General features: G+C 45.2%; 1 protein-coding gene across 2 annotated transcripts in view; it reads right to left on the bottom strand.

The window, feature by feature from the left end:
* dnah3 (dynein axonemal heavy chain 3) overlaps positions 1 to 24516 on the bottom strand; it is a 194462-nt gene that overhangs the window by 47525 nt on the left and 122421 nt on the right. For both annotated transcript variants that reach the window (XM_072481778.1, XM_072481779.1), the window contains exons 36-45: positions 24234 to 24334; positions 24036 to 24141; positions 22448 to 22577; positions 19324 to 19560; positions 19135 to 19235; positions 17646 to 17940; positions 15120 to 15299; positions 3860 to 3983; positions 2654 to 2810; positions 406 to 549 (exon numbers count right to left, since the gene is read on the bottom strand). In XM_072481778.1, coding sequence (XP_072337879.1) covers positions 406 to 549; positions 2654 to 2810; positions 3860 to 3983; positions 15120 to 15299; positions 17646 to 17940; positions 19135 to 19235; positions 19324 to 19560; positions 22448 to 22577; positions 24036 to 24141; positions 24234 to 24334 — 1575 coding nt within the window. The remainder of the gene's footprint in view (positions 1 to 405; positions 550 to 2653; positions 2811 to 3859; positions 3984 to 15119; positions 15300 to 17645; positions 17941 to 19134; positions 19236 to 19323; positions 19561 to 22447; positions 22578 to 24035; positions 24142 to 24233; positions 24335 to 24516) is intronic.

Below are 24516 nucleotides of genomic sequence, written 5' to 3'. Positions count from 1 at the left end.
GCGGGTAGGGTGCAGTCGGTCAAAATGATGGTCCTCCCGAGGTTTCTCTTTGTTCTTTTGAGGTGGCATTTGGGTGAAGGTGGGGGGGTTTTCCCTATTTGTGTTTTTAAATAATATATGGGGTTTATTGTATATGGGGGAAATCCAATGTACAATTTCTGATTGTTGTGTTCTTGTTTCTTTCTTTTTGTTGGGGGGGGGGAGGTTTTGTTGAAAATTTGTTGAAAAATCTGAATAAATATATATTTTTTAAAAATAAATTCAATTATGAGCTGAAGGGATAACAAATGAGCAGAAATCTGTGATGCAATCCCCTGTTCTTGCTCTTTGTTTAGTATCGCAAGTACAACCAATACAATTCTCAACAGCTAAAGAATCAAAATGATAAGAAGAAGTTGCAATTACCTTATCGACAGACTGTTTGAAGAAACTTGATGTGGTTTCTTTAATTATGCTGAAGAATGTCTGTCTGTCATCATCCTCAATCAATCTGTCATAAAAAACCCGATAAACTTCGTGAATCCAGAGACGAATCAGTTTTTCTGCATCCTGGAAAAGGAAATTATTCACAGCGTGTAATTAAAGCAATTCACTAATGAGTGTACACAAGAATCGTTCAGGGAAAAAGCTTCAGTATTGAAGAACGGTAGTACACGTGATAAGCCCTGCTGTAGAAGTACTTAACATGTCGTGTATGACACAGCTGTCATACTTGAAGGGTTCCGATCTTTGCAGAATAAGTGCTTGCTGGAGGACTCCTTGTAAAGCACAGAAACTAATATTGCCTCAAAGCCGGCATGTTCTTATGGCATCAGATAGGCAGATAACCCACTGCAAGCTATTCCACGTGGCTTAGCCTCGGAGTCACAAGATTCCAGGTTCATGTCGTACTCCGAGGGCCTCAGCACAAGGATTGAGGCTGACACTCCAGTATAGTAGCGAGGGGGGACAGCTGCACTGCCCAAGGTGCCAGCTTTCGGAGGAGACATTAAACGTATCTCCAGCTTTCTGCCTGCTGGGCGGATGTAAAAGATCTCATGGCATTATTTTGGGAAAAAACAGGGGAGTTACCCTCAATACCTTTGGCCAATATTTCTCTCTCAATCAGCGCCACAAAAACATATAATCTGGTCAATATCACAGTGTTGTTTGTGGAAGACATCCAATGGTTATGAAAAGTGCTATATAAATGCTATATATGTTATATAAAAGAAGCCTTTGCTGCATCTGCCAATGTAGAAAATCTTGTCCGACGCTGTGCTAAATACTAGGCCTACTTGACAAAAGATAATCAACTGTGACAATTCCATTCATTGTCCAAACAAGCACATTTTAATTGAGAACAGGTTGTGATCCTCAGTTTTCTCCCCAAAGTGTTTCAATTGAATTTACCAAGGAAGAAACACCTTCAGCATGTGGCATCATACTTTCGTGAGGATGGGTGTTATTTGTAAAAATATTTTCGGGGGAATGAATGAATTAAGCTAGGGAAAGGTTAATTGAGACAACTTGTCTGGGAGAGTTGAGAGATCAAAGGCGTGAAGGTGCTAAATACTTGCATTTGTAATAAGACGCCATGGTGAAGTGGATTCATAAATAAATAGGTTAGGTTTAGGAATTTGCATTAGGAGATAGATAGAGACCTGTTTTTCCATCTGTTAAATTTTGAAGGGGAGTAAAGGACTTTTACAACATAATGGTTTTATCAGTGAACAAGAAAAAGTCATTACATTTTATATGACCTGAAAGGGGAGGAAATAGGGAACTATGAAAAATTTTATATTTAAAAAAAGTTGAGTTCAAAGAGGTGCTTAGGATAATGAAATTGGAGGTTAATGGGGAAAAGGATATTTGAGGAACGATGCTGTGTTTGTGTTGACTGTGTGGGGGAGACCAGCTCGGTGCTGAGAGAAGATGTGAAAATCTGAAGCAGCCATCCAGAAACTAGGGAGGTCTTTGTTTCAGAAAATAGTCTTGTTTCTGAATCTTCTTGGATTTCCACAGAGTGGAAGAAAGTCAAAGGTTGTGTGGTATGCCTTCACTAAAGCGACAGCAGTTTTGCCTTGGGCAATATTGATAAATATTGGGCAATACTAATACATCTACAAGGGAGTGTTTCCAGGAAGGTGTCTACTTGTGACTTCTGACCCAGTGTGTTCTTTTGGAAAGGTTTTATAAGACTATTTTAACTTTAATCGTGAATGCTTAAGGTTTATTTTCTTCTTGTTAATTAATCCTTTAATTTTTAAAATCCTAAAAGTATTACTGGAATTCCATACTCCTGGGATCAGTAGATTTTTCCTCATTTTCAGAATACAAAAAAAAGTTATGATCAGTAAGACATGTTTCCCTCTGGGGTTTGGCTTGCTCAGCAAAGTAACATTTGCTGTGGTCGTATCACTTTTTTTTGTCACTTCAGCCTATAATTAAGTAGTCTTGCCCCTCAATTAGGGGTACCGCTCCATTTTAATTAGAGTCATTGAAGTTTTCAAGGACATTTTTAAATTGTAATTGTGTAAGTGGCTGGCAAACTATATGGTGACTTTTGCTTCACATAATAGTGTCTGTATCTTTACACGACTTTCCTCAAGTCCAGTTCTAGTGATATAATGTGCACGGCATTTGAAGACTGTAGAAAGGTTTCATCACCCACCTTCAGATGCGTGTTCGGACACAACAGCACTCCTTTTATCACTCGAGAGAAATCTCGCAGATTGAATATATAATGAGATTTGGAAGGAGTTGGAAGAAAATTGTCCATTGCAGCTTTATAAACTGCCATGGTAGCTTGGACTATCATCTTGCCCATTCTAAAATATAGAAGAATTTGATTTTAAATTCAAGCTCCTAGCCAATATCAACAACTCGTTGCACAGTTAATGTCTATAATGCCTCTACGCACTTCACAGGAGTATTATGAAATAAAATTTGACACCAAGCTACAGGAGGTGATATTAGGTCAGATGACCAAAGCCTGGTCAAAGAGGTAGATTTTTAATTAGTATATTAAAGAAGGAAAAGGGAGGCAGAGAAGTGTAGGACCCACGGCAACTGAAGGCACAGCAAGACCGCACGGTGGCTTAGTGGTTAGCACCGCTGCCTCACGGCGCCGAGGTCCCAGGTTCGATCCCTGCTCTGGGTCACTGTCCGTGTGGAGTTTACACATTCTCCCCGTGTTTGCGTGGGTTTCGCCCCCACAACCCAAAGATGTGCAGGCTAGGAGGATTGGCCACGCTAAATTGCTCCTTAATTGGAAAAAATGAATTGCGTACTCTAAATCTACTTTTTTTTAAATCTGAAGGCACAGCCAACAATGATGCAGCAATGAAAACCAGGGAATCTCAAGAGGCCAGGATTTGAGGAATGCAGTTACCTCAGAGAGCTATGAGGTTAAATAAACTCAGAGATACAGAAGGGCAAGTCCAAGAAGGGATTCAAGAAACAAGATGAGAGTTTTAAAATCAACACATTGCTTGATCAGGAGACACTGGGGTTAACAAGCACAGGGGTGCTAGGGAAAGGTGCAAGTTAAGACACAGGAAGCTGAGTTTGAAATAGCTCAGGTTTGTGGATGACGGAATGTGGGAAACCAGCCAGGAATGTGTTGGGATAGTCTACAGTTACCAAAGGCATTGTTGAGGGCTTCAAATGCAGGTGAACTGAGACTGCGGTGAAGTCCATGCTTCGCTGAAGAAATTGCATCTTATCCAATATTGGATATCAGTCTGACAGCACAGAAACAAGGGAGTGATTGACAAGGGTGTATGAGTTGGGTGTCACCAGCCCACGTGTAGAAGCTTGTAGAAGATCCCATTCCCCCGGATTTGATTTTGTTTAACCGAACTTTGTTGATTCTTACCGTAGAAAGGTGGGTTCATATCCTTTTCCAAAATGCCAATCCGTAATTGAAGTAAAAATCTTCATCATGGTTTCATCATCAAAGGAATCAATGGAGATTATATTCAAATGACGAGTGAATCGCCCTGTCAGGTAGAGGACAAAAGTGACTTCAAAATGTCCAGACAAATTGGGGGCTAACAACTTGAATTTTACTGTTTCTAATTTGGAAGTACAGTTTTGAGTTGTAATTTATTGTTAGGATCCCAAATGAGAACCCAACTACTTTCAACTTGTAAAACTGTGAGGAAATGTCGCTGCCCCACAGGAGTGAGAACACTGACCAATAGGTATCTTTTATGTTTAAACAAACTTTAATTCAATCACAGAATTAATCATATTAGCAACAAAGAAATAGCTTTACAGATAACAGTTACAACAGTTAAGTAAAAGACGAAAACTTAACTTACTTCCTAAACCTGCCACTCTCTTCCAATTAAGTAAACCAAAATATATAAAATATCACTCATGAATAAAGTTAACACCCAGGGTTTTACTTGCTTTTCTCTGTGTAGAATCTTTGGAGAGAACACCTTTCAGGACCAAACAAACACCTCTGTTCAGATTAGAATTCTAGACCTACCGACTCTTCAGGCAGACCTGGCTCCTCCCATTAACTACATCATCTTTACCCAAATCATAAGGCATTCTTTTGTCTCTCTTTACAAGTTATAGAACATAGAACATTACATACCTGTGAAACCACTCTAAAGCCCATCTACACTATTCCCTTATCGTCCATATGTCTATCCAATGACCATTTGAATGCCCTTAGTTCCCTTGACTTGTTTAGCCAGCCCCAAACACAATGCCCCTCATAAATGATCTACACCCCAGTGGTCCTTCAAACCAAAATATTCCATTAGCTAGCTATCTGTGGACAAGTAAATGATTTACAAGATCTATTAGCAGAACACTTCACCTGCAAATCGATGAATACCTCACATTTATGACACCTGAATCACCACCCTAGCAGTCATACTCTCTGTATGCATCTTAACCAGGTTTTAATAACATTACTGCAAAAAACAAAATATAAAATATGACAATTTCTTATATTCATCACACCTCCCTCCTTAAAACAATGCACTATCAATGTGAAAAGATAGCTTCATTTTCCAAAGCTTTTCAACTTTAAATCCTACTTATTGCTGCCGAGAGGGTGTTTCCCATCATGGGAGAGTCCAAGACCAGAGGACATAATCTCAGAATAAAGAGGTGCCAATTTAAGACTGAGATGAGGAGAAATTTCTTCTCTCAAACGATTGGAACTCCTTGCCTCAGAGAGCTATAGGGGCAGAGTCCATGTGCGTACTTAAGGCTGAGATAGATAGATTCTTGATCAGTAAGGGAATCAAGGGTTATGAGGAAAGGGCAGGAAAGTGGACATGAGCAATGTCAGAGCAGCCATGATCCTACTGAATGGCGGAGTAGGCTCAAGGGGCCGAATGGCCTACTCCTGGTCCTATTCCTTATGGTCTTATGGTCTAAACACTACTAACACACTACAAGATTCATATCTCATCATATTCACGCATCAGTATAGTACATTCCAGTCTTTCTTCCCCAACTTTAAAAATTCCAGACTTCTCACATTTCAAAGTTGTGATAATAAACCATCTGCAATTATCTTTCCTCTTCCTGCTACATGTATGATTTTCCAAGTTAAATGGTTGTAGCAATAAATTCCACCTGAACAGTCTTGCATTATGATATTCAAACTCCTCCAGAAACTTCAATGGATTAATGGTCTGTATAAACAATTGTCTCTGATGAATTGTTAGCAACATAAATGTCAAAATGTTGCACCGCCAATACCAAACTCAATGTTTCCTTTTCAATAGACATATACTTCTTTTGTTTAGTTTTCTGAAAAATAACCAACTGGTCTTCCTCTACCTTTGTCATCTTCTTGTAATAGTACAGCATCAATGCCCACATCACTTCCATCAATGGCACTTTAAATTGTTTGTTATAAGTTGTTGTCGCCAAAACTGTTACAGTTTTCAGATTATCAAATACCTCCTGACATTCTGACAGCCAATGAAATTTCCTATTCTATTTCAAAAGGTCAGTCAGCGGAGCAACCACACTGCCACATTTTGGCACAAAGTCTCTGTAGATACCACTCATGCCCAGAAACCTTCTAACTTCTCTTCTCATTGACGGTTGTGGGAACTCCCCAATACGTTTCGTTTTCACGTTCTGTGGGACCATCTGACCATGTCCAACGGTATAACCCAAGGATGTGACATGAGCTTTTGCATACTCACTTTTTGTCAAGTTTACCACCAAGCCAGCCTCTTGCAGTCAATTGAACAATGTTCCAATTGCTCTTTCCACATTTAACTGATCGTCTATGTACACTGCACAATTCTTTAGTCCAGAATGACCTTATTGGTTAGCCTTTGGAATGTTGCTGGTGCATTCTTCATTATAAAGAGTATAACTTTAAACTGGTACAGACCATTTGGCGTGACAAAAATTGAAACTTCTTCCTTACTTCCTGATAAAGGTTCTTGCCAATATCCTTTAAGTAAGTCAAGTTTGGTAATGAAAATGTTCTCATCCCACCTTTTTGATACAGTCTTACAAATGAGCAAAACGATACAAATCTGACTTTGTTACTGCATTGACTTTACTGTAGTCCACACACAATTGTCGCATTCCATCTGGTTTTGGTACCATCACAATAGGTGAGCTCCAATCACTGCAACTCACTTCAATGGTATCATTCTTAAGCATGCTTTGAATCTCGTTTTGAACCTGTGCCAATTTGAGTGGATTCAGTCCATATGAATGTTGCTTAATTGGAATAGCACTTCCTAGTTTGTTCCCACATATAGCTCCATGTGACTAGAATAACTCTTTCAGGTCATTCTGATTTTCCTCCGGAAGATAACGCAATAATTTATCCAAATTTCTTATTACCGCCACATTGTCCATTCAAATTTGAGAAATGTCATATTCAGAATCATCTGGATTTATCTCTTCTCCCTGAGTTACAATGACTAACATCTCCTAGTTTTTTCCTTCTCTAACAAAATATCTTTTGAGCATATTAAAATGACACATTCTTTGAGATTTCCTTCTGTCTGGCGTTATTATCAAATAATTCATCTCACTCAATTTCCTTTCAATTTGACAAGGCCCACTAAATCTTGCTTTTAGTGGTTCACCTACCACTGGTAATAACACTAATACTTCCTCCCCACTAACAAAATCACAAGTTTTTGCTTTCTTATCTGCCTCTTTTCATCACATGCTGTGATAATTTTAAATTCTTTCTAGCCAACTCACTAACCTTATTAATCTCTACCTAGTTTGACATATAGTCCAAAAATGCAGTCTCAGAATTCTGACTCACCAATTTCTCCTTCATCAATTTAAATGGTCCTTTTCCCGAATGATCAAAAATCAATTCGAACGGACTGAATTTAGTTGATTCATTAAGTACACCCCTGACTTCAGATAGTACAAATGGAATTCCTTTATCCCAATCCTCTGGATAATCCTGACTATATGCCCTCAATATGGTCTTTAAAGTTTGGTGCCACCTTTCTAACGCTCCCTGCAATTCTGGGTGATACGCGATTCATTTAATTTGCTTTACTCTTAAGCTATCCATAACTTCCCTGAATAGCTGCAACATAAAATTTGATCCTTTTGGTAGTTTGTATCTGGTTTTTAAAAATGTAGTAACTCCTCTACAACTCTCTTAGCCGTAATATTTCATATTGGAATGGTCTCTGGAAATCTAGCAGACACATCCATTATAGTCAACAAATACTGATTCCCACTTCTCATCTTAGGAAGGACTTCTGGTACTAATTCATATTCATTTCAAATGGCTTTTCTCACCTCATCATAATCCCAAGATACCTCCTCTGACAATGATGCAAACACTTCACTAACTCTACCGACTAATTTTGATTGAACAAACAATACCCACATGGGTTTTTGGCCAATTCAATTTTTTAGTTACTTTAACTCTATGCCTTCCCAACTCCCTCTCTTTTGCCAATTCCAAAAGTTTTGTTTTGTTTTTTCTGAAGTTCAAATTCACTCTCTTTTTACTCTTTTCTCTTGCCATTGCCTCTCTCGCTTTCTCCCTCATCCCTCTCTTTTTCTCTCTCTGCTCATTCTTTCTCTCTCCCTGCCCGCTGTTTCTCTCTCTCTTCCTGCTCTTTCGCTCCCGTCCTGCTCTGTCTCTCTCTCTGCCTGCTCTTTCTCTCTCTCTGCCTGCTCTTTCTCTCTCTCTGCCTGCTCTTTCTCTCTCTCTGCCTGCTCATTCTCTCTCTCTTCCTGCTCTTTCTCTCTCTTCCTGCTCTTTCTCACTGCCTGCTCTTTCTCTCTCTCTGTCCGCTCTTTCTCTCTCTGCCCTCTTTTTCTTTTGCTTCTGCCATGGTCTCTGTATCATTGTCTTTCGCTTCTAATTCAAGCAGTCTCATGTCTTTAGTATGTTGTAATTTTTTAATTTGCAGTTGTATCCAATGTAGCCAATGGGCAGCAAGGCAGCACAGTGGTTAGCACAGTTGCTTCACAGCTGCAGGGTCCCAGGTTCGATTCCGGCTTGGGTCACTGTCTGTGCGGAGTCTGCACGTTCTCCCCGTGTGTGCGTGGGTTTACTCCGGGTGCTCCGGTTTCCTCCCACACTCCAAAGATGTGCAGGTTAGGTGGATTGGCCATGATAAATTGCCCCTAGCTGTCCAAAAAGGTTAGGTGGGGTTACTGGGTTACGGGGATAGGGTGGAGGTGTGGGCTTAAGTGGGGTGCTCTTTCCAAGGGCCGGTGCAGACTCGATGGGCCGAATGGCCTCCTTCTGCACTGTGAATTCTATAAATTCTATGTATCTTAGCTAATTCCAAACTTTCTTGCCACAATTCAGGCTGCGTATCTGGCATCTCTTCCAAATCTAACTGCTGAGCTATCGCATTAATTATCTCCACTTATCTCACCCCTGCAGGTAATTGCAACTTGTCCACGAATTCCAAAAGATTTGTTGTGTGAACCCCGGGGTTATTTCTTCGACACCCCAGATGCCTCTGAAAGAACCATCTTACAAGTCACTTCCGATTAAACTGACAGAGCATCAAAACCAGGGAACAGCAGCTCCTCACACACGCTGCCTTTAAATTCAATAGTCCCAAAGCAAACAAGGAATTACACTTTTTAAATCCTGGGCAGACCCCAATTTTTTGTTAGGATGCCGGACAAGAACCCATCTTTTTGCAATTCACATAGAATTCTATATTGTATCTATTTGTATGCTCTGCCCCCTCTGAAACGGCGTCATGGCAACGCACGACGCACGCCGTTGGGACGGCCTCAGTGCATCACCCGAAGGCCCCCACCTGATGCTCTGCGCGCGATGGGCCAAGTTCCCAACCGCGCGGTTGACGTGTGGTCTCAGTGGTCGGGAACCTGGCGTGGTAGCTGCAGACTGGGTCCAACGCCGCCACATCAGGTGGGAGCCGTGGTGCCGGCCCGGGGGGGGGGGGGGGGGGGGGGGGGATTCCGAGAGGGCTGCGGGGACTGGTAGGGGGTGGCCAGGTGGGGCACTGCCTGGCAGGTCGGGTCCGCGTACGGCCGGCGCCGTGTTTTACGGCGCGACCGCTGCAGGTTGGCGCCGAGCGCATGAGTGGCCACGGACCCGGCCATTCTCCGGCCGTTTATTTTGTGGAGGCCGGGAACTTTACTCAGCGCGGCCTCTAGCCCCTCACTGGTCACAGGATTGGGGAGGGGGCGCTGCCGCCTTTTTTCACGCAAAACGCCACAGATCCTTGCATGTAGCCTCAGAAACGGAAAATCCAGCCCACTGTCTGTATGCATCTTACCCCAGCTTTTAATAACATTACTTAAAAAAATATATCAAGTATAAAAAATGTATAAAATATAAAACTAGACAAGGGCGCAATTTGTGACTTGGTTCTAAACAACTAAAGTATTTTTCACTTTGCTACCTGGTAGAATGGTTTTACCAGGTATGTACAGAACTATCCCAATATTAAAAATGTATCTGTGAATTCAGACAGGAGGATCCACCTCAACCCAAAATCAACCCATGATGAAACTCAGATGCACTTTTACAAATATTACCCTAGTTTGCAAAATCCACGAGTCTATAGAATCCGTACAGTGCAGAAGGAGGCCATTCAACCCACAGACTCTGCACCGACCCTCAGAAGGAACACCCATCCAGGCCTATTCCCCCGCCTTATCAGCATAACCCTGTAACCCCTTCTAATCTTTGGACACTAAGGAAAATTTATCACGGCCAATCCACTTAATCTGCACGTCTTTGGGCTGTGGTGGAAACCGGAGAAGCCGGAGGAAACCGGAGGTTTGCACTGAGTGCTGAATTTGGGTGCATTTGAGTGCAATAGTGAGAGTTTGGTGACTGAGGGATATTAAGTGTTCATTTTTATCTAAAGTCTAGTCTTTCTTTTATTTAGTTAATTAACTTAAAAGCTGCTGTTTGGTTTAGAAGAAGGTGAATTTTCAATCAGCTTTAAACAAATGTTCTACTTGTAGCTACTTGCAGCTGGAGCTTGTTAATTAGTTAATTGGATTAGGCCAGTTTTCAGAGGCTAGAGTCACAGTATAAAGGTGAGCCAGCTACAGTGCAGACTTTGTTTGCACTGAGTACTGAATTTGGGTAAATTTGAGTGCTATACTGAGAGTTTGGTGACTGAGGGAGTGCTGAATTTGGGTGTATTTGAGTGCTATAGTGAGAGTTTGGTGACTGAGGGAGTTAGGTGAGGAGGGAGTAAGGTGCTCCTTTCATTTCATTTCCACAAAGAGCGAGAAGGGAGCCGGGAGTTTACAGAGTTTACAGAGAGTGCAGCTGACTGGGAAGGCGGAGTTCCAGTTGGTCCACATGGCAGCTACATTCTGTAAGGTAAGAGGGGATGGAGGCTAGGGCAGTTGTATGCTCCTCCTGTAGGATGTGGGTGGTGAGGGATACCACCGGTGTCCCCGCTGACTATACCTGTGGGAAGTGCACCCAACTCCAGCTCCTCAGAGACCGTGTGAGGGAACTGGAGCTGGAGCTGGATGAACTTCGGATCATCCGGGAGGCAGAGGGGGTAATAACGAGTTACAGGAAGGTAGCCACACCCAAGGTAAAGGACGGGTAGCTGGGTTACAGTCACGGGAAGGAAAACAAACAGGCAGACAATGCAGGGATCCCTCGTGGCCGTTCCCCTTCAAAACAAGTATACCGTTTTGGATGCTGTTGGGGGGGATGACCTTCCGGGGGAAGGCCCTAGCGGCCAGGTCTCTGGCACTGAGTCTGGCTCTGGGGCTCAGAAGGGAAGGGGGGGAGAATAGAAAAGCAATAGTGATAGGAGACTCAATGGTTAGGGGAATAGATAGGAGATTCTGTGGTCGCGAGCGAGACTCCCGGAAGTTATGTTGCCTCCCAGGTGCCAGGGCCAGGATGTCTCGGATCGAGTCTAAAGGATTCTTAAGGGGGAGGGGGAGCAACCAGAAGTCGTGGTGCTCATAGGCACCAACGACATAGCCAAGAAAAGGGACGAGGATCTAAAAAGTGATTTTAGGGAGTTAGGTTGGAAGCTAAAGAGCAGGACAAGCAGAGTAGTGATCTCAGGATTGCTACCGGTGCCACGTGCAAGTGCGGCAAGGAACATAAGAACATAAGAACTAGGAACAGGAGTAGGCCATCTGGCCCCTCGAGCCTGCTCCGCCATTTAATGAGATCATGGCTGATCTTTGTGGACTCAGCTCCACTCTCCGGCCCGTACACCATATCCCCGAATCCCTTTATACTTTAGAAAGGCATTTATCTTTTAGATAGAGAGTGAGTGCAGCTGAACACGTGGCTACAGGGCTGGTGCAGGAAGGAAGGCTTCAGATATGTGGATCATTGGGATGTCTTCTGGGGAAGGTGGGACCTGTACATGAAGGGCGGATTGCACCTAAACTGGAGGGGCACCAATATCCTGGATAGGAGGTTTGCTAGAGCTCTTCGGGAGGGTTTAAACTAGTTTGGCAGGGGGATGGGAACCAGAGCTATGGATCAGAGGATAGGGTAGCTGTTGAACAGGCAGAAATAGTATGCAGCGAGTCTGTGAGGAAGGATAGACAGTTGATAGGGCAAAGTTGCACTCAGTGGAATGGGTTAAAGTGTGTCTGTTTCAATGCAAGGAGTGTCAGGAATAAGGGAGATGAACTTAGAGCATGGATCAGTACTTGGAACTACGATGTTGTGGCCATTACGGAGACATGGATTTCACAGGGGCAGGAATGGTTGTTAGATGTTCCGGGGTTTAGATGTTTTCAGAAGAATAGGAGGAAGGTAAAAGAGGAGTGGGAGAGGCACTGTTAATTAGGGTATGCACCACAGCTGCAGGAAAGGAGGTAATTGAGGAGGGTTTGTCTACTAAGTCAGTATGGGTGGAAGTCAGAAACAAAAAAGGAGCAGTCACTTTATTGGGAGTTTTCTATAGACCCCCCCCCCCAATAGCAGCAGAGAGATAGAAGAACAGATTGGGCGGCAGATCTTGGAAAAGTGCAGAAGTAACAGAGTTGTTGTCATGGGTGACTTCAACTTCCCTAATGTTGACTGGAACCTCCTTAGTGCAAATGGTTTGGATGGAGCAGATTTTGTCAGGTGAGTACAGGAAGGATTCCTGACTCAATATGTAGATAGGCAGACTAGGGGGGAGGCCATATTGGACTTGGTGCTCGGCAACGAACCAGGCCAGGTGTCAGATGTCTCGATGGGAGAGCATTTCGGTGACAGTGACCACAACTCCTTGACCTTTACCATAGTCACAGAGAGGGATAGGAACAGAGAGTATAGGAAGGTATTTAATTGGGGAAGGGGAAATTATACTGCTATTAGACAGGAGCTGAGGAGCATAAAGTGGGAACAATTGTTTTGGGGGAAATGCACAACAGTAATGTGGGGGTTATTTAAGGAGCACTTGCTGCGAGTGCTGAATAGTTTTGTCCCACTGAGACGAGGAAGGAATGGGAAGGTGAAGGAGCCTTGGATGACAAGAGAAGTGGAGCTTCTAGTCAAGAGGAAGAAGGAAGCTTACGTATGGTTGAGGAAGCAAGTATCTGACTCGGCTCTAGAGGGTTACAAGGTAGCCAGGAAGGAACTCAAAAACGGACTGAGGAGAGCCAGAAGGGGGCATGAAAAAGCCCTGGCGGGAAGGATTAGGGGAAACCCCAAGGCGTTCTACACTTATGTGAGAAATAAGAGAATGATCAGAGTGAGAGTAGGGCCGATCAGGGATAGTGGAGGGAACTTGTGCCTAGAGTCTGAGGAGATGAGGAATATTCACTAGAGAGAGGGACCTTGTTGCCCATGAGAACAGTGTGAACCATGTTAATAGACTCAAACAGGTTGATATTAAGAAGGAGGATGTGCTGGAAATTTTGAAAAACATCAGGGTAGATAAATCCCCTGGGCCTAACGGGATATACCCAAGGTTACTACGGGAAGCGAAGGAGGAGATTGCTGCGCCGTTGGCGATGATCTTTGCGTTCCCACTCTCCACTGGAGTAGTACCGGATGATTGGAGGGAGGTGAATGTTGTTCCCCTGTTCAAGAAAGGGAATAGGGAAATTCCTGGGAATTACAGACCCATCAGTCATACTTCTGTGGTGAGCAAAATATTGGAAAGGATTCTGAGAGATAGGATTTATGATTATTTAGAAAACCATAGTTTGATTAAAGATAGTCAGCATGGCTTTGTGAGGGATAGGTCATGCCTCACAAGCCTCATTGAATTCTTTGAGGATGTGACGAGACACATTGATGAAGGTCAGGCAGTGGATGTGGTGTATATGGAATTCAGTAAGACATTTGATAAGCTTCCCCATGGTAGGCTCATTCAGAAAGTTAGAGGGCATGGGATACATGGAAATTTGGCTGTCTGGATTGGCTGGCCGAAAGAAGACAGCGAGTGGTAGTGGATGGAAAGTATTCCGCCTGGAGGTCGGTGACCAGTGGTGTCCTGCAAGAATCTGTTCTGGGACCTCTGCTCTTTGTGGTTTTTATAAATGACTTGGATGAGGAAGTGGAAGGGTGGGTTAGTAAGTTTGCTGATGACACGAAGGTTGGGGAGTTGTAGATAGTGTTGAGGGTTGTTGCAGGTTACAACAGGACATTGACAGGATGCAGAGCTGGGCTGAGAAGTGTCAGATGGAGTTCAACCTAGATAAATGTGAAGTGATTCATTTTGAAAGGTCGAATTTGAATGCTGAATACAGGGTTAAAGGCAGGATTCTTGGAAGTGTGGAGGAACAGAGGGATCTTGGGGTCCACGTATATAGATCTCTCAAAGTTGCCACCCAGGTTGATAGGGTTGTTAAGAAGGTTGTTAATGGAAGTTAATGGCTTTCATTAACAGGGGGATTGAGTTTAAGAGCCGCGAGGTTTTGCTGCAACTTTATAAAACTCTAGTTAGACCTCACTTGGAATATTGTGTCCAGTTCTGGTCGCCTCATTATAGGAAGGATGTGGATGCTTTGGAGAGGGTGCAGAGGAGATTTACCAGGATGCTTCCTGGACTGGAGGGTATGAAGACAGGTTGAGGGAGCTAGGGCTTTTCTCACTGGAGTGAAGAAGGCAGAGGTGATTTGATAGAGGTGTACAAGGTGATGAGAGGCATGGATAGAGTGGATAGCCAGAGACTTTTCCCCGGGGTGGAAATGGCTGTCACGAGGGGACATAATTTTAAGGTGATTGGAGGAAGGTATAGGGGAGATGTCAGAGGTAGGTTCTTTACACAGAGAGTGGTGGGTGTGTGGAATGTACTGCCAGCGGAGATGGTGGAGTCAGAGTCATTAGGGACATTTAAGCGACTCTTGGACAGGCACATGGACAGCAGTAAATTGAAGGGGTGTAGGTTAGGTTGATCTTAGATTAGGATAAATGATCGGCACAACATCGAGGGCTGAAGGGCCTGTACTGTGCTGTACTGTTCTATGTTCTGTGAAACCCACGCAGACATGGAGAGAACCTGCAGACTCCGCACAGACAGTCACCCGAGGCTGGAATTGAACCCGGGTCCCTGATGCTCTGAGGCAGCAGTGCCAATTACTGTGCCACCGTACCACGCCAATGGTTGAGCTTTGTAATTATGAAGCCGAGGAAATAATGCTATCTTTCATTTAAAACCAAAACACTTTTGTGACATGTGCTATCGCCCTCCGATACAGGATGTACATTGCAGCTGTCTTACCTGTTATGTCATTCCTTCCTCCACCAGGAGGCCCCATTGCAGAAAGAAACAATACATTTATAATGGTCAGCTTTGATGTATCCTTCCGATCGTACCAGTGACCATGGTCTATCCACTGTCGAAGGAGCTCTATTGGTGGTTGGGCTCCATAGATTTCTTTTGCAGGCATATTGAGATCATCTGGAATCAACACGTGAAATATTTGAGTGGGAATCTTCTTTTACAAAAGGGGAAAAAAGTGTATACATTATCTCCCAGCGCATCCCAACACAATTTGCAAACCCCATTTGAGGAGGGCAAGCTTGAGGATAGCGCTAGTAGGACTGCAAGGCCTTTGCATGGCACCATTTAGCACGGATCCACACAAATGTGGACCAGGTATAACGCAGCATGGAAGGGTCTCCTAGGCCATCAGAGGCCCCCGGCTCATCGGGCTCTGGGCAGGGTGGTACCCTGGCACTCTCACTGCCATCTGGGTGCCTTGGCGCTGTTGGCCTGGCACCTTGGCGCTGCTGCTAAGGTGTCCTGACAGTGCCACTGGGTGTCACTGCCGGGCTGCTGGTCGGGCGCTGCCAAGGTACCGGGCTGGCGGTGCCAAGGTGCCCGGGGCCCAGGATGCCCGTGCCAGGGATTGGGCCCGGGGGTGCCCTGCCCTTATGAGGTGGGGCTTGAGGATCCCCCAACAGGTCAGTTGGGATATTGGGGAGGGGGGGTCCAGATTGGGGGGGTCCAGAGGCCACAGTGGGAGGCCGTGGGGGGTCAGTGGAGGGGGCAAAAAAAAAGGATAGCACTACTAACAAAGCAGCACTCCCTCAGACCTCCCATAGAAGTCCACATTTTCACCCCACTCCTTGAGTGGATCTTGAACACATACAGTTCTAATTTGGTGGGTAAAGTTGTATCAATAGAGGCAAACTACCAACTTGAATTACTTCAAAACTTCAGATCCAGCCCACCGAGAGGTTAAAGAAATATGTCAATTCTACTGATCTTTATGGATTAAATCAAGACATAATCGATAGGGTTTCTCAATTCTACAAGCTTTCCTAATACGGTCTTTGGGCCAGATATTGGGCTGGGTAATGTCTGCTTACACATGCATGAAGTAGACATTATTCCCTCTGCATTTGCCAAGAGGGTCCCCAGTGCTTGCTTGAGTTTCTTGCGGCAACTTTGTTTTTTCTGAGTCAGTTTGCACTGTTGTGGGTTGCACTCAGGGAAATCAGCTTGCAACGAGTACCAGACCTTAACATATAGATCAGGGAGTGAAGCCCCGTGCGTTCCTTCCAGATGCCACATTAAAAGATCCAATCACCATCCCAGACTTCTCCTCTACCCCCTTGCTACACACCGGAGACCAGAGTCCCCTACCGACTCCAACCACCAATTTACCTCCCACCCCCATGCCTCCCAGTCCCTCAGCCTGATCCATAGCCCTGATCGCCAGGCCTGACCCGTTGTGTCGGGTTGCCTTGCACCACCCCTCACCCCTGAACTGACCCCTGGGCCCACTTTATTGAATGACGCCGTGGAACGAACTGCGCTGAGTCTGTGGCCATGAGGGTCCAAAAGACCACAAGACCATAAGACATAGGAGCAGAATTAGGCCACTCGGCCCATCGAGTCTGCTCTGCCATTCAATCATGGCTGATATTTTTCTCCTGCCTTCTCCCCCATTGGGCAGCACGGTAGCACAAGTGGATAGCCCTGTGGCTTCACAGTGCCAGGGTCCCAGGTTCGATTCCCCGCTGGGTCAGTGTCTGTGAGGAGTCTGCATGTTCTCCCCGTGTCTGCGTGGGTTTCCTCCGGGTGCTCCGGTTTCCTCCCACAGTCCAAAGACGTGCAGGTTAGGTGGATTGGCCGTGATAAATTGCCCTTAGTGTCCAAAAAAGGTTAGAAGGGGTTATTGGGTTATGGGGATAGGGTGGAAGTGAGGGCTTAAGTGGGTTGGTGCAGACTCGATGGGCCGAATGGCCTCCTTCTGCACTGTATGTTCTATGTTAATCCCCTTATTAATCAAGAACCTAACCTCTGTCTTAAAGACACTCAACGATTTGGCCTCCGCAGCCTTCTTGCGGCAAAGAGTTCCACAGATTCACCACCCTCTGGCTGAAGAAATTCCTCCTCATCTCTGTTTTAAAGGATTGTCCCTTGAGTCTGAGACCATTGCCTTATTGGTGGTGAACGGCCTTCTTGAACCGCGTGGCAATTGTGGGCCTTTTCAATTATATCATTTATATTAATGGTTGGTTTAGCACAGTGGGCTAGACAGCTGTCTTGGAATGCAGAACAATGCCAGCAGCGCGGGTTCAATTCCCGTACCGGCTTCCCTGAACAGGTGCCGGAATGTGGCGACTAAGGGCTTCATTGAATCCTACTTGTGACAATAAGCGATTATTATGAATGGCAGCGATACTAATTTTTTTAAATCTCAAATTTACATTATTGAGCAACAGCAGTAAACAGACCCTCAGTGGGGGAAGGCTTCTTTGGCACAATACCTATTTAAAACGTAGACCCCCTTACCGACAAACACAATGGACTCCTTGCCGACAGGTGGACCATAAATCCCCTTCCTCCTCCTGTCCAGTTTGGACATTATAATGTCTTGCGTTTGGTTAGCTGAGGTCCTGGCCGACAGGCTGATGCAGTTGGGAATGTAGTGCTCTTTGGGCAGCTGCATGAGAAAGTTGTTTGTAATGGCTGATTTCCCTGTGCCCGTGGGCCCCACAATTAGCATTGGTACTTTGTGTGACACAAAGGTGTGCAGGAAGAAGCTTTGCCTGGCCGTCTCCATGGTGGGAATAATAAGATCGGAAACCTGTCAATGAAGAGGCATCGGAGCAATCAAAATCCAGAATGTTGCAGCTACATCCCGATACGATAGGATCGCAGAATATTCGGATTTCATCATCTACCCAAAAGCAAAACTCTTATCGTAATTTGTTTTATGTCTGGGTTTTCTAATATTTTCTAATATTTGGAGTATTTGAAATAAAGGCTAAATTATAAGTTTTAAATGCTAACACTAGCAAACTAGACAGCCACGGTAGCACAAGTGGCTAGCACTGTGGCTTCACAGCGCCAGGTTCGATTCCCCGCTGGGTCACTGTCTGTGCGGAGTCTGCACCTTCTCCCCGTGTCTGCGCGGGTTTCCTCCGGGTGCTCCGGTTTCCTCCCACAGTCCAAAGACGCGCAGGTTAGGGTGGATTGGCCGTGATAAATTGACCTTAGTGACCAGAAAACGTTAGGAGGGGTTACGGGGATAGGGTGGAAGTGAGGGCTTAAATGGGTCGGTGCAGACTCGATGGGCCGAATGGCCTCCTTCTGCACTGTATGTTCTATCTTCTAAAGCTTGAGGAGCTCTGTCAATGAATGGGGCTAAATGGCCCGGCCTTGACAAGACCTGTCCTCACAAACTAAAATCCTTTCAAACCAAATTGTTCCCGATCTTGAGAGATGACTTCAATAAGATTGCTGAAAGTTTAAGATCGACGAACCACCATTGATCCGTGACGCTCTGCATCAGCCAGACTTTGAGCCTTTATGGGCTCTTCATTAAGGTCAAAAGCGTTTTTTAAAGTGTGCATTGCAAGGAAAGGAAGGCTTGTGGGTGCAGCAGGTAGTGTTCCCAATCTCTGAGCCAGAAACTCCGGGTTCAGGTCTCGCTCCAGGATTTGATGGCCAAGGAAGGTGTGTTCATAATGTGGCTTCATTTGCTGGCTGGCCGATGTGGTTCAGATGGATGACTGATGGTTCGATCCCGGTTCTGGCAGAGTTGGACCTCGGACCTGCCTCTTTGCCCTACTCGAGGTGGAGAAGTGGTGCTGTGGGTCTGACCCGCCTCTGAGCTGAGAACTCACTAAGATTGCAAAGAAACCCGGAACATTGATGCAAAAATGTACCAGGAATAGGAGGCAGCCCTGCCAGAACTATCTGAAACAGCGGGAAAGTCTGCAATTATCCCGAAAAATTAAACTGACAGAATCTCCCAACCACAAAAAGATAATCTAACCTTCGCTCCAGCAGGAATGTCTTGGTTTACTGTGATGTAGTCAGTCCACACTATCCACGATCCAGTGCCAGTCTTTTTGAAAAAGTAATCGTAAACGCTTCCTGTATGAACCGGGAAAAAAGCCATTAGCCGTTTCAGCCCTGCTATTTTAAATACGGTTGCTGCATTTTCAAAGTTTCATATTCTAACCTCTTTCAGGAAATATATTGTTTTTGGTAAGTTTGACACTCTTTGGACGGGGATTGTGGTCGTCCATTCCCAAAATCAAATTGCGGAAGAAAACATCAAATTTTTTGCGGCTTTCACCGTTGATGGTGGCGCCAATCGCCCACACAGTAGCAAAGAGGAACAGGCCCTGCAACCAGAGCGTGATTTGCTGGCTTGACATTTCTTCGTTGTCTTCCATTCCTGACTGAGCTATTTCATCTGCGAGGGGAGGAAAAGACAAGCCAATTGTTAGCGACACAATTCTCAGTTGGCGTTTCGCTTGGCAGAGCTCAAGGGTTTCATGGGCGGAGGCGGTGGCATTGTTACTAGGCTAGTAATCCAGGGCAGGTAATGCTCTGGGGGCATGGGTTCGAATCCCACCGCTGCAGATAGTGGAATTTGAATTAAAAGTCCAATGCTGACCATGAAACCATTGTCAATTGTTGTGAAACCCCATTCACTAAAGCCCCTTTAGGGAAGGAAATCTGCCGTCCTTACCCGGTCTGGCCTACATGGGACTCCAGACCCACAGCCATGTGGTTGACTCTTAAATGTCTAGCAAGCCACTCAGTTCAAGGACAATTAGGGATGGGCAACAAAAGCTGACCTTGTCAGTGACGCCCACATCCCGTTACAGAATAAAAATAGACCTAGGTATATTTCAAGTTATTTGCATGTAGTGATTGCAGTGGTGGAAGCACCTCCATGAACATCCCCATCCTTAGGACTTCATACAATCCCTACACTGCCATTTGGCTCATTGAGTTTGCACTGGCCCTCTGAAAGAGCACTCTACTCAGGCCCTCTCCCCCCCGCCATACATCCCCAGCTAACCTGCACATCTTGGACACTAAGGGGCAATTTAGCACGGCCAATCCACCTAACCCGCACATCTTTGGACTGCGGCCGGGGCACCCGGAGGAAACCCACGCAGACACGGGGAGAACGTGCTGACTCCGCACAGACAGTGACCCAATGATAGCAGAGCAGGGGGCTGCGAAAGACTGAATTGTTTGATACCATCTTCAGCCAATAGTGACAACTGAAGGTTCCATCTCAGCCGTTCCCTGAGATCCCCCAAAACACAGGAGCCAGTCTTCAGCCAATTGGATTCACTTTGCAAGAACAGCCAAGCATTTTGGATACAGTAAAGGATATTGCCCCTGACAACATCTGAATGGTTAGCTAAAGATTTATGCTCCAGAACTATCTGTTGCCTTTAGCCCAACAATCCCAGTACAACTACATAACAGGCATTTAACCGACAAAGTGCAAAATTACCAAAACAAGTCCTGTCCTCAAAAAGCAGATCAAATCTAATGAAGTGATGTAACAGACAGTGCTGTTAACAGTGCTGAGCACCAATTACTCACCCATAACCACCTCCAGTGTCTACCTTTGGTTCTGTCGGTTCCAGATTTCATTTCAACCTTGACCCAAACATGGACAAAAGAGCTGTATTTCAGAGCCTCTAACCACCCTTGACATCAAGGCCACCACAGATGGAGGGTGGCATCAAGGAGCCTGGTCAATTGAGATCAACGGGAATCAAGGGGAAAACTCTCGAGCGGTCGGAAGCATTTACAAGCACAAAGGAAGATGGTTGCGGTTGTTGGTGGCCATTCATCGCATCCACAGGGCATCCCAGTCAGAGCTTCCCTGAGTAGTATCCTAGGCCCAAACGCCAGCTTCAGCAATGACCTTCCATCCATCAGAAGGTTCACTGGTGACTACACATTTGCGACTCCTCAGATACTGAAGCAGTCCATGCCCACTGTGATGGTCTTTGCTTTCTGAATGGGGATGGCTTTGAAATGTGGTGTCTCACAAAGAACATCAAGCTACGTTTTGAACAAAGCTAATTTATTTACACTACAACTAAATAGATTCGATTTGCTTGCTAAGATATAAAAGATTACAGATTCACTAAAATTATGATTCTAATTACAGAGCTCCTGATAACACGACAGTTCTCTCTCTCGCTTAACAACCTTCTCTCTGAATCAAGAGTATCACGTGATCCACATGTATGCGTTTGATCGCCATCTAGTGGATGGATGCAATTACAGTAAATTGTTAACCCTTCATTATTCTGTCAATATACGTATTGTCACACCCACATCCAGCAAGCCCTCAGTGGGCTGATAAGAAGCAAGCAACATTCACGTCACAAAAGTGCCAGGCAATGACCATCTCCAACAAGACTTCAACAGCACTGCCATCGCTGAATCACCCCACCATCAACATCCTGGGGAGGGGCTCATCGTTAACCAGGAAAATAACTGGATTAGCCACGTGAGTGGCTACAAGAACAGGTCCCAGGCTGGGTATTCTTCAGTGAGTTAATTCAACTTCCCAAAGTCTTTCCCCCACTTATAATCCGCAAGTCAGGGATGTGATTGAATACTCTCCACTTGACTGGCTGAGAGCAGCTCCAACATATCCTGGGCAAGGATGCCCACTTGGGTGGCACCCTATCTGTCACTTAAACAGGCACCTTCGCCATCGGCACTTTGCGGTTACAGTGTGTACGGCCCACAAAAATCGACTACAGAAACTCACCAAGATCTCCTTGACGGGCCATTAGTATCCAAAGTTTAGGTAGGATTACGGGGATAGGGCGAAGGAGTGGGCCTAGGTCAAGGTCGTTCCGGACTCGATGGGCCAAATGGCCTCCTTCTGCACTTTAGGGATTCTATGATATGAATGCCTCAATTGAACCTGCCTCCACCACACTTCCAGGCCGTGCAATCCAGACCCAAACCACTCGCTGTGTGGAAAGCACATCACAATTGCTTCTTTTCCAAAACACGTTAAATCCATGCCCCCTCGTCCTTGATCCTTTTACTGGCGGGAACTGTTTCTCTCTATCTGCTCTGTACAGTCCCCTCATGATTTTGAACACCTCGATTAAATCTCCTCTTAGCCTCCCTTCTCTCTTAGGAGCACGGTCTCATTCTCTGCAATCGATCCTCACAACTGTTGAGCAACCGAATAAAAAGTCTGAAGCAAAGACATTTGACAGATCACTGAAATCCAGGTAACTCAGTAAAAGTTGCATTTGTGCTACAGCAGTAAAACCCAGATTTAATTAAGGAGCACTCACCCATTAAACAAGAATAGAGCCTCATCATGCTGTAGGCAAGGTGCATCGGAGAGGTCTGCACAAAAAACTTGCAGCGGTGTCGGGTAAAGTCCAAAGAAGGCTGGATCAGCCAATGGAACATGTCATTGATCTGAAACCCAAATATCTCAGTTGTTTATCTGGAAAGCCTTTGCAATTCCTAAAGTCTTCAGAATAACTCCACACATGATTCAGCCTCTTTGTCTAATGATCCATCTTATCCTGATAGGTGGGGGCTCCCATGAAGGACAGAGATGGGGGGGGGGATTCTCCTCTCAGAGGGTTGCTTGCCTTTGTGATTCTCTCCCGCAGAGAGCAGTGGGGGCCGCGGGGGTCACTGAATAAACTCACGGCTGAGTTCGACAGATTCTTCACTGACCAGGCAGCCGAGGGCTGTGGGGACAGGAAGGGAAGAAGAATTAAGGCCACCATCGGATCAGTCATTGAATGGGGTAGCAGACTCAATGGGCCAAATGGCCTCCTCCTGCTCCTGTTTCTCACGGTGTTACACGAGGAAGGCTGCCGATTTGAGGACCGGCCTGCCCTGAACTAGCTCAATCGGAAATAGGAATGTCGTAAGTGAGCACAATTCCTCTGGGTGAAGGGGAGGAAACATCAACCGGGGCTCCCATTCCTTTTTGTAAATAAATATCTCCTATCAAATCTCCTCTCTTCTCCAAGAATAACAATCTTGGTTTCTCCAGAACTGAAGTTTCTCATCCCCGAGACCATTCTTGTGACTCCTTTCTGCAACTTCTATGCTGGCTTCACATCCTTCGTAAAATGTGGTGCCCAGGACTGGGGCGTGATACTCCAATTGAAACTGAATCAGCGTTTTGTACAGGTTCAACATAACTTTGTTGCTTTTGTACTCTATGCCCTTACTTCAAAACATCAGAATCGAGAAGGCTTTATTAACTCCCCTCTCAACACCTTTGCTGATTTGTACACATAAACCCACAGGTTCCTCCGATTCTGCCTCTTTAGAATTGTACCCTTCATGTTATATTGCCTCTCCGCGTTCTTCCCACCAAAATGAATCACTTCACATTTCTTCTGCCTTAAATTTCACCTGCCACCTCTCCTCCCCAATCCACCAACCTGTCTGTGTCCTTCTGACGTTCGACACTATCCTCTTCACCGTTTAGAATACATCTAAGTCTGGTATTAGATGCAAACTTTGAAATGGTGCCCTGTACGCCAAGCTGTTCAATATAGTTCCCAGGTATGGAATCGCCAACAACGTCAGAGGGAATTGAGTTACAAATGTAGATCACCTAAATTTGCAATTAAATTTAGAAAGGGAGGGTATTCTCCAGTAACCGGAGGTAATCGGAGGTTAGATGTATTGTGTGAAGGTGCTGAACAGTAGTGAATTAATTGCATGAATGGAAAAAAGCGGAGAGTTAAAACTGACACTGGGGACCCACAATGTGAGAATTACCGGTGTGAGAGAGGTTCAGCTTTGCCCACATGTGGTGTCGCTGCTCAATAACCCTGAGTAGTAAGCTGGGCAAACTCTGTTGACGTTTATCACACAAAATTTAGACTTTTCGAAAGGTTGAGTTACCAGTCCTTTGTGTTCAGCAGTGACTGTGGGTGGTAGAGTCTCCATGTACGAGTCTTTCAGTGGTGCCCAACCCAGCTGATGGGGCTCCAGGTAAATCATGCCGCACCTGTTAAAAAGGATGGCACTTTAACGCTCGGCGACTGCGGCGGCACTCGGTGCCTAGCGCTGAGGCTGTGATAATCTCGCGGTTCATCATACCTACTGACAGTCGCTGGGGAAGCTTGCTCCAAATCTGCCGGCTCAAATATTAAATTCATCTTGGAACTCATCTGGATAATTTCCCCGCTCATCAAACACAACTGGAAGACAAATGGCAAATAAATAACAGTGTTTCGCACACTGGGGCAACCAGATGTGTTTCTGATTATTGTCTGTACTTAGTGACTGACTCCACTGGTTCACGGGCGATATTAGAAGTTAATGTCACAACCCAGGAGGACCGGACTGTGTGCACCAGTAGTCGTATTGCCCCATTTTAATT

The sequence above is a fragment of the Scyliorhinus torazame genome, chromosome 17 (assembly GCF_047496885.1).
Source record: "Scyliorhinus torazame isolate Kashiwa2021f chromosome 17, sScyTor2.1, whole genome shotgun sequence".
NCBI classification, from domain to species: Eukaryota; Metazoa; Chordata; class Chondrichthyes; order Carcharhiniformes; family Scyliorhinidae; genus Scyliorhinus; species Scyliorhinus torazame.
The sequence above is the reverse complement of the archived record's forward strand: the minus strand, read 5'-3'. Positions and strand labels throughout refer to the sequence as shown.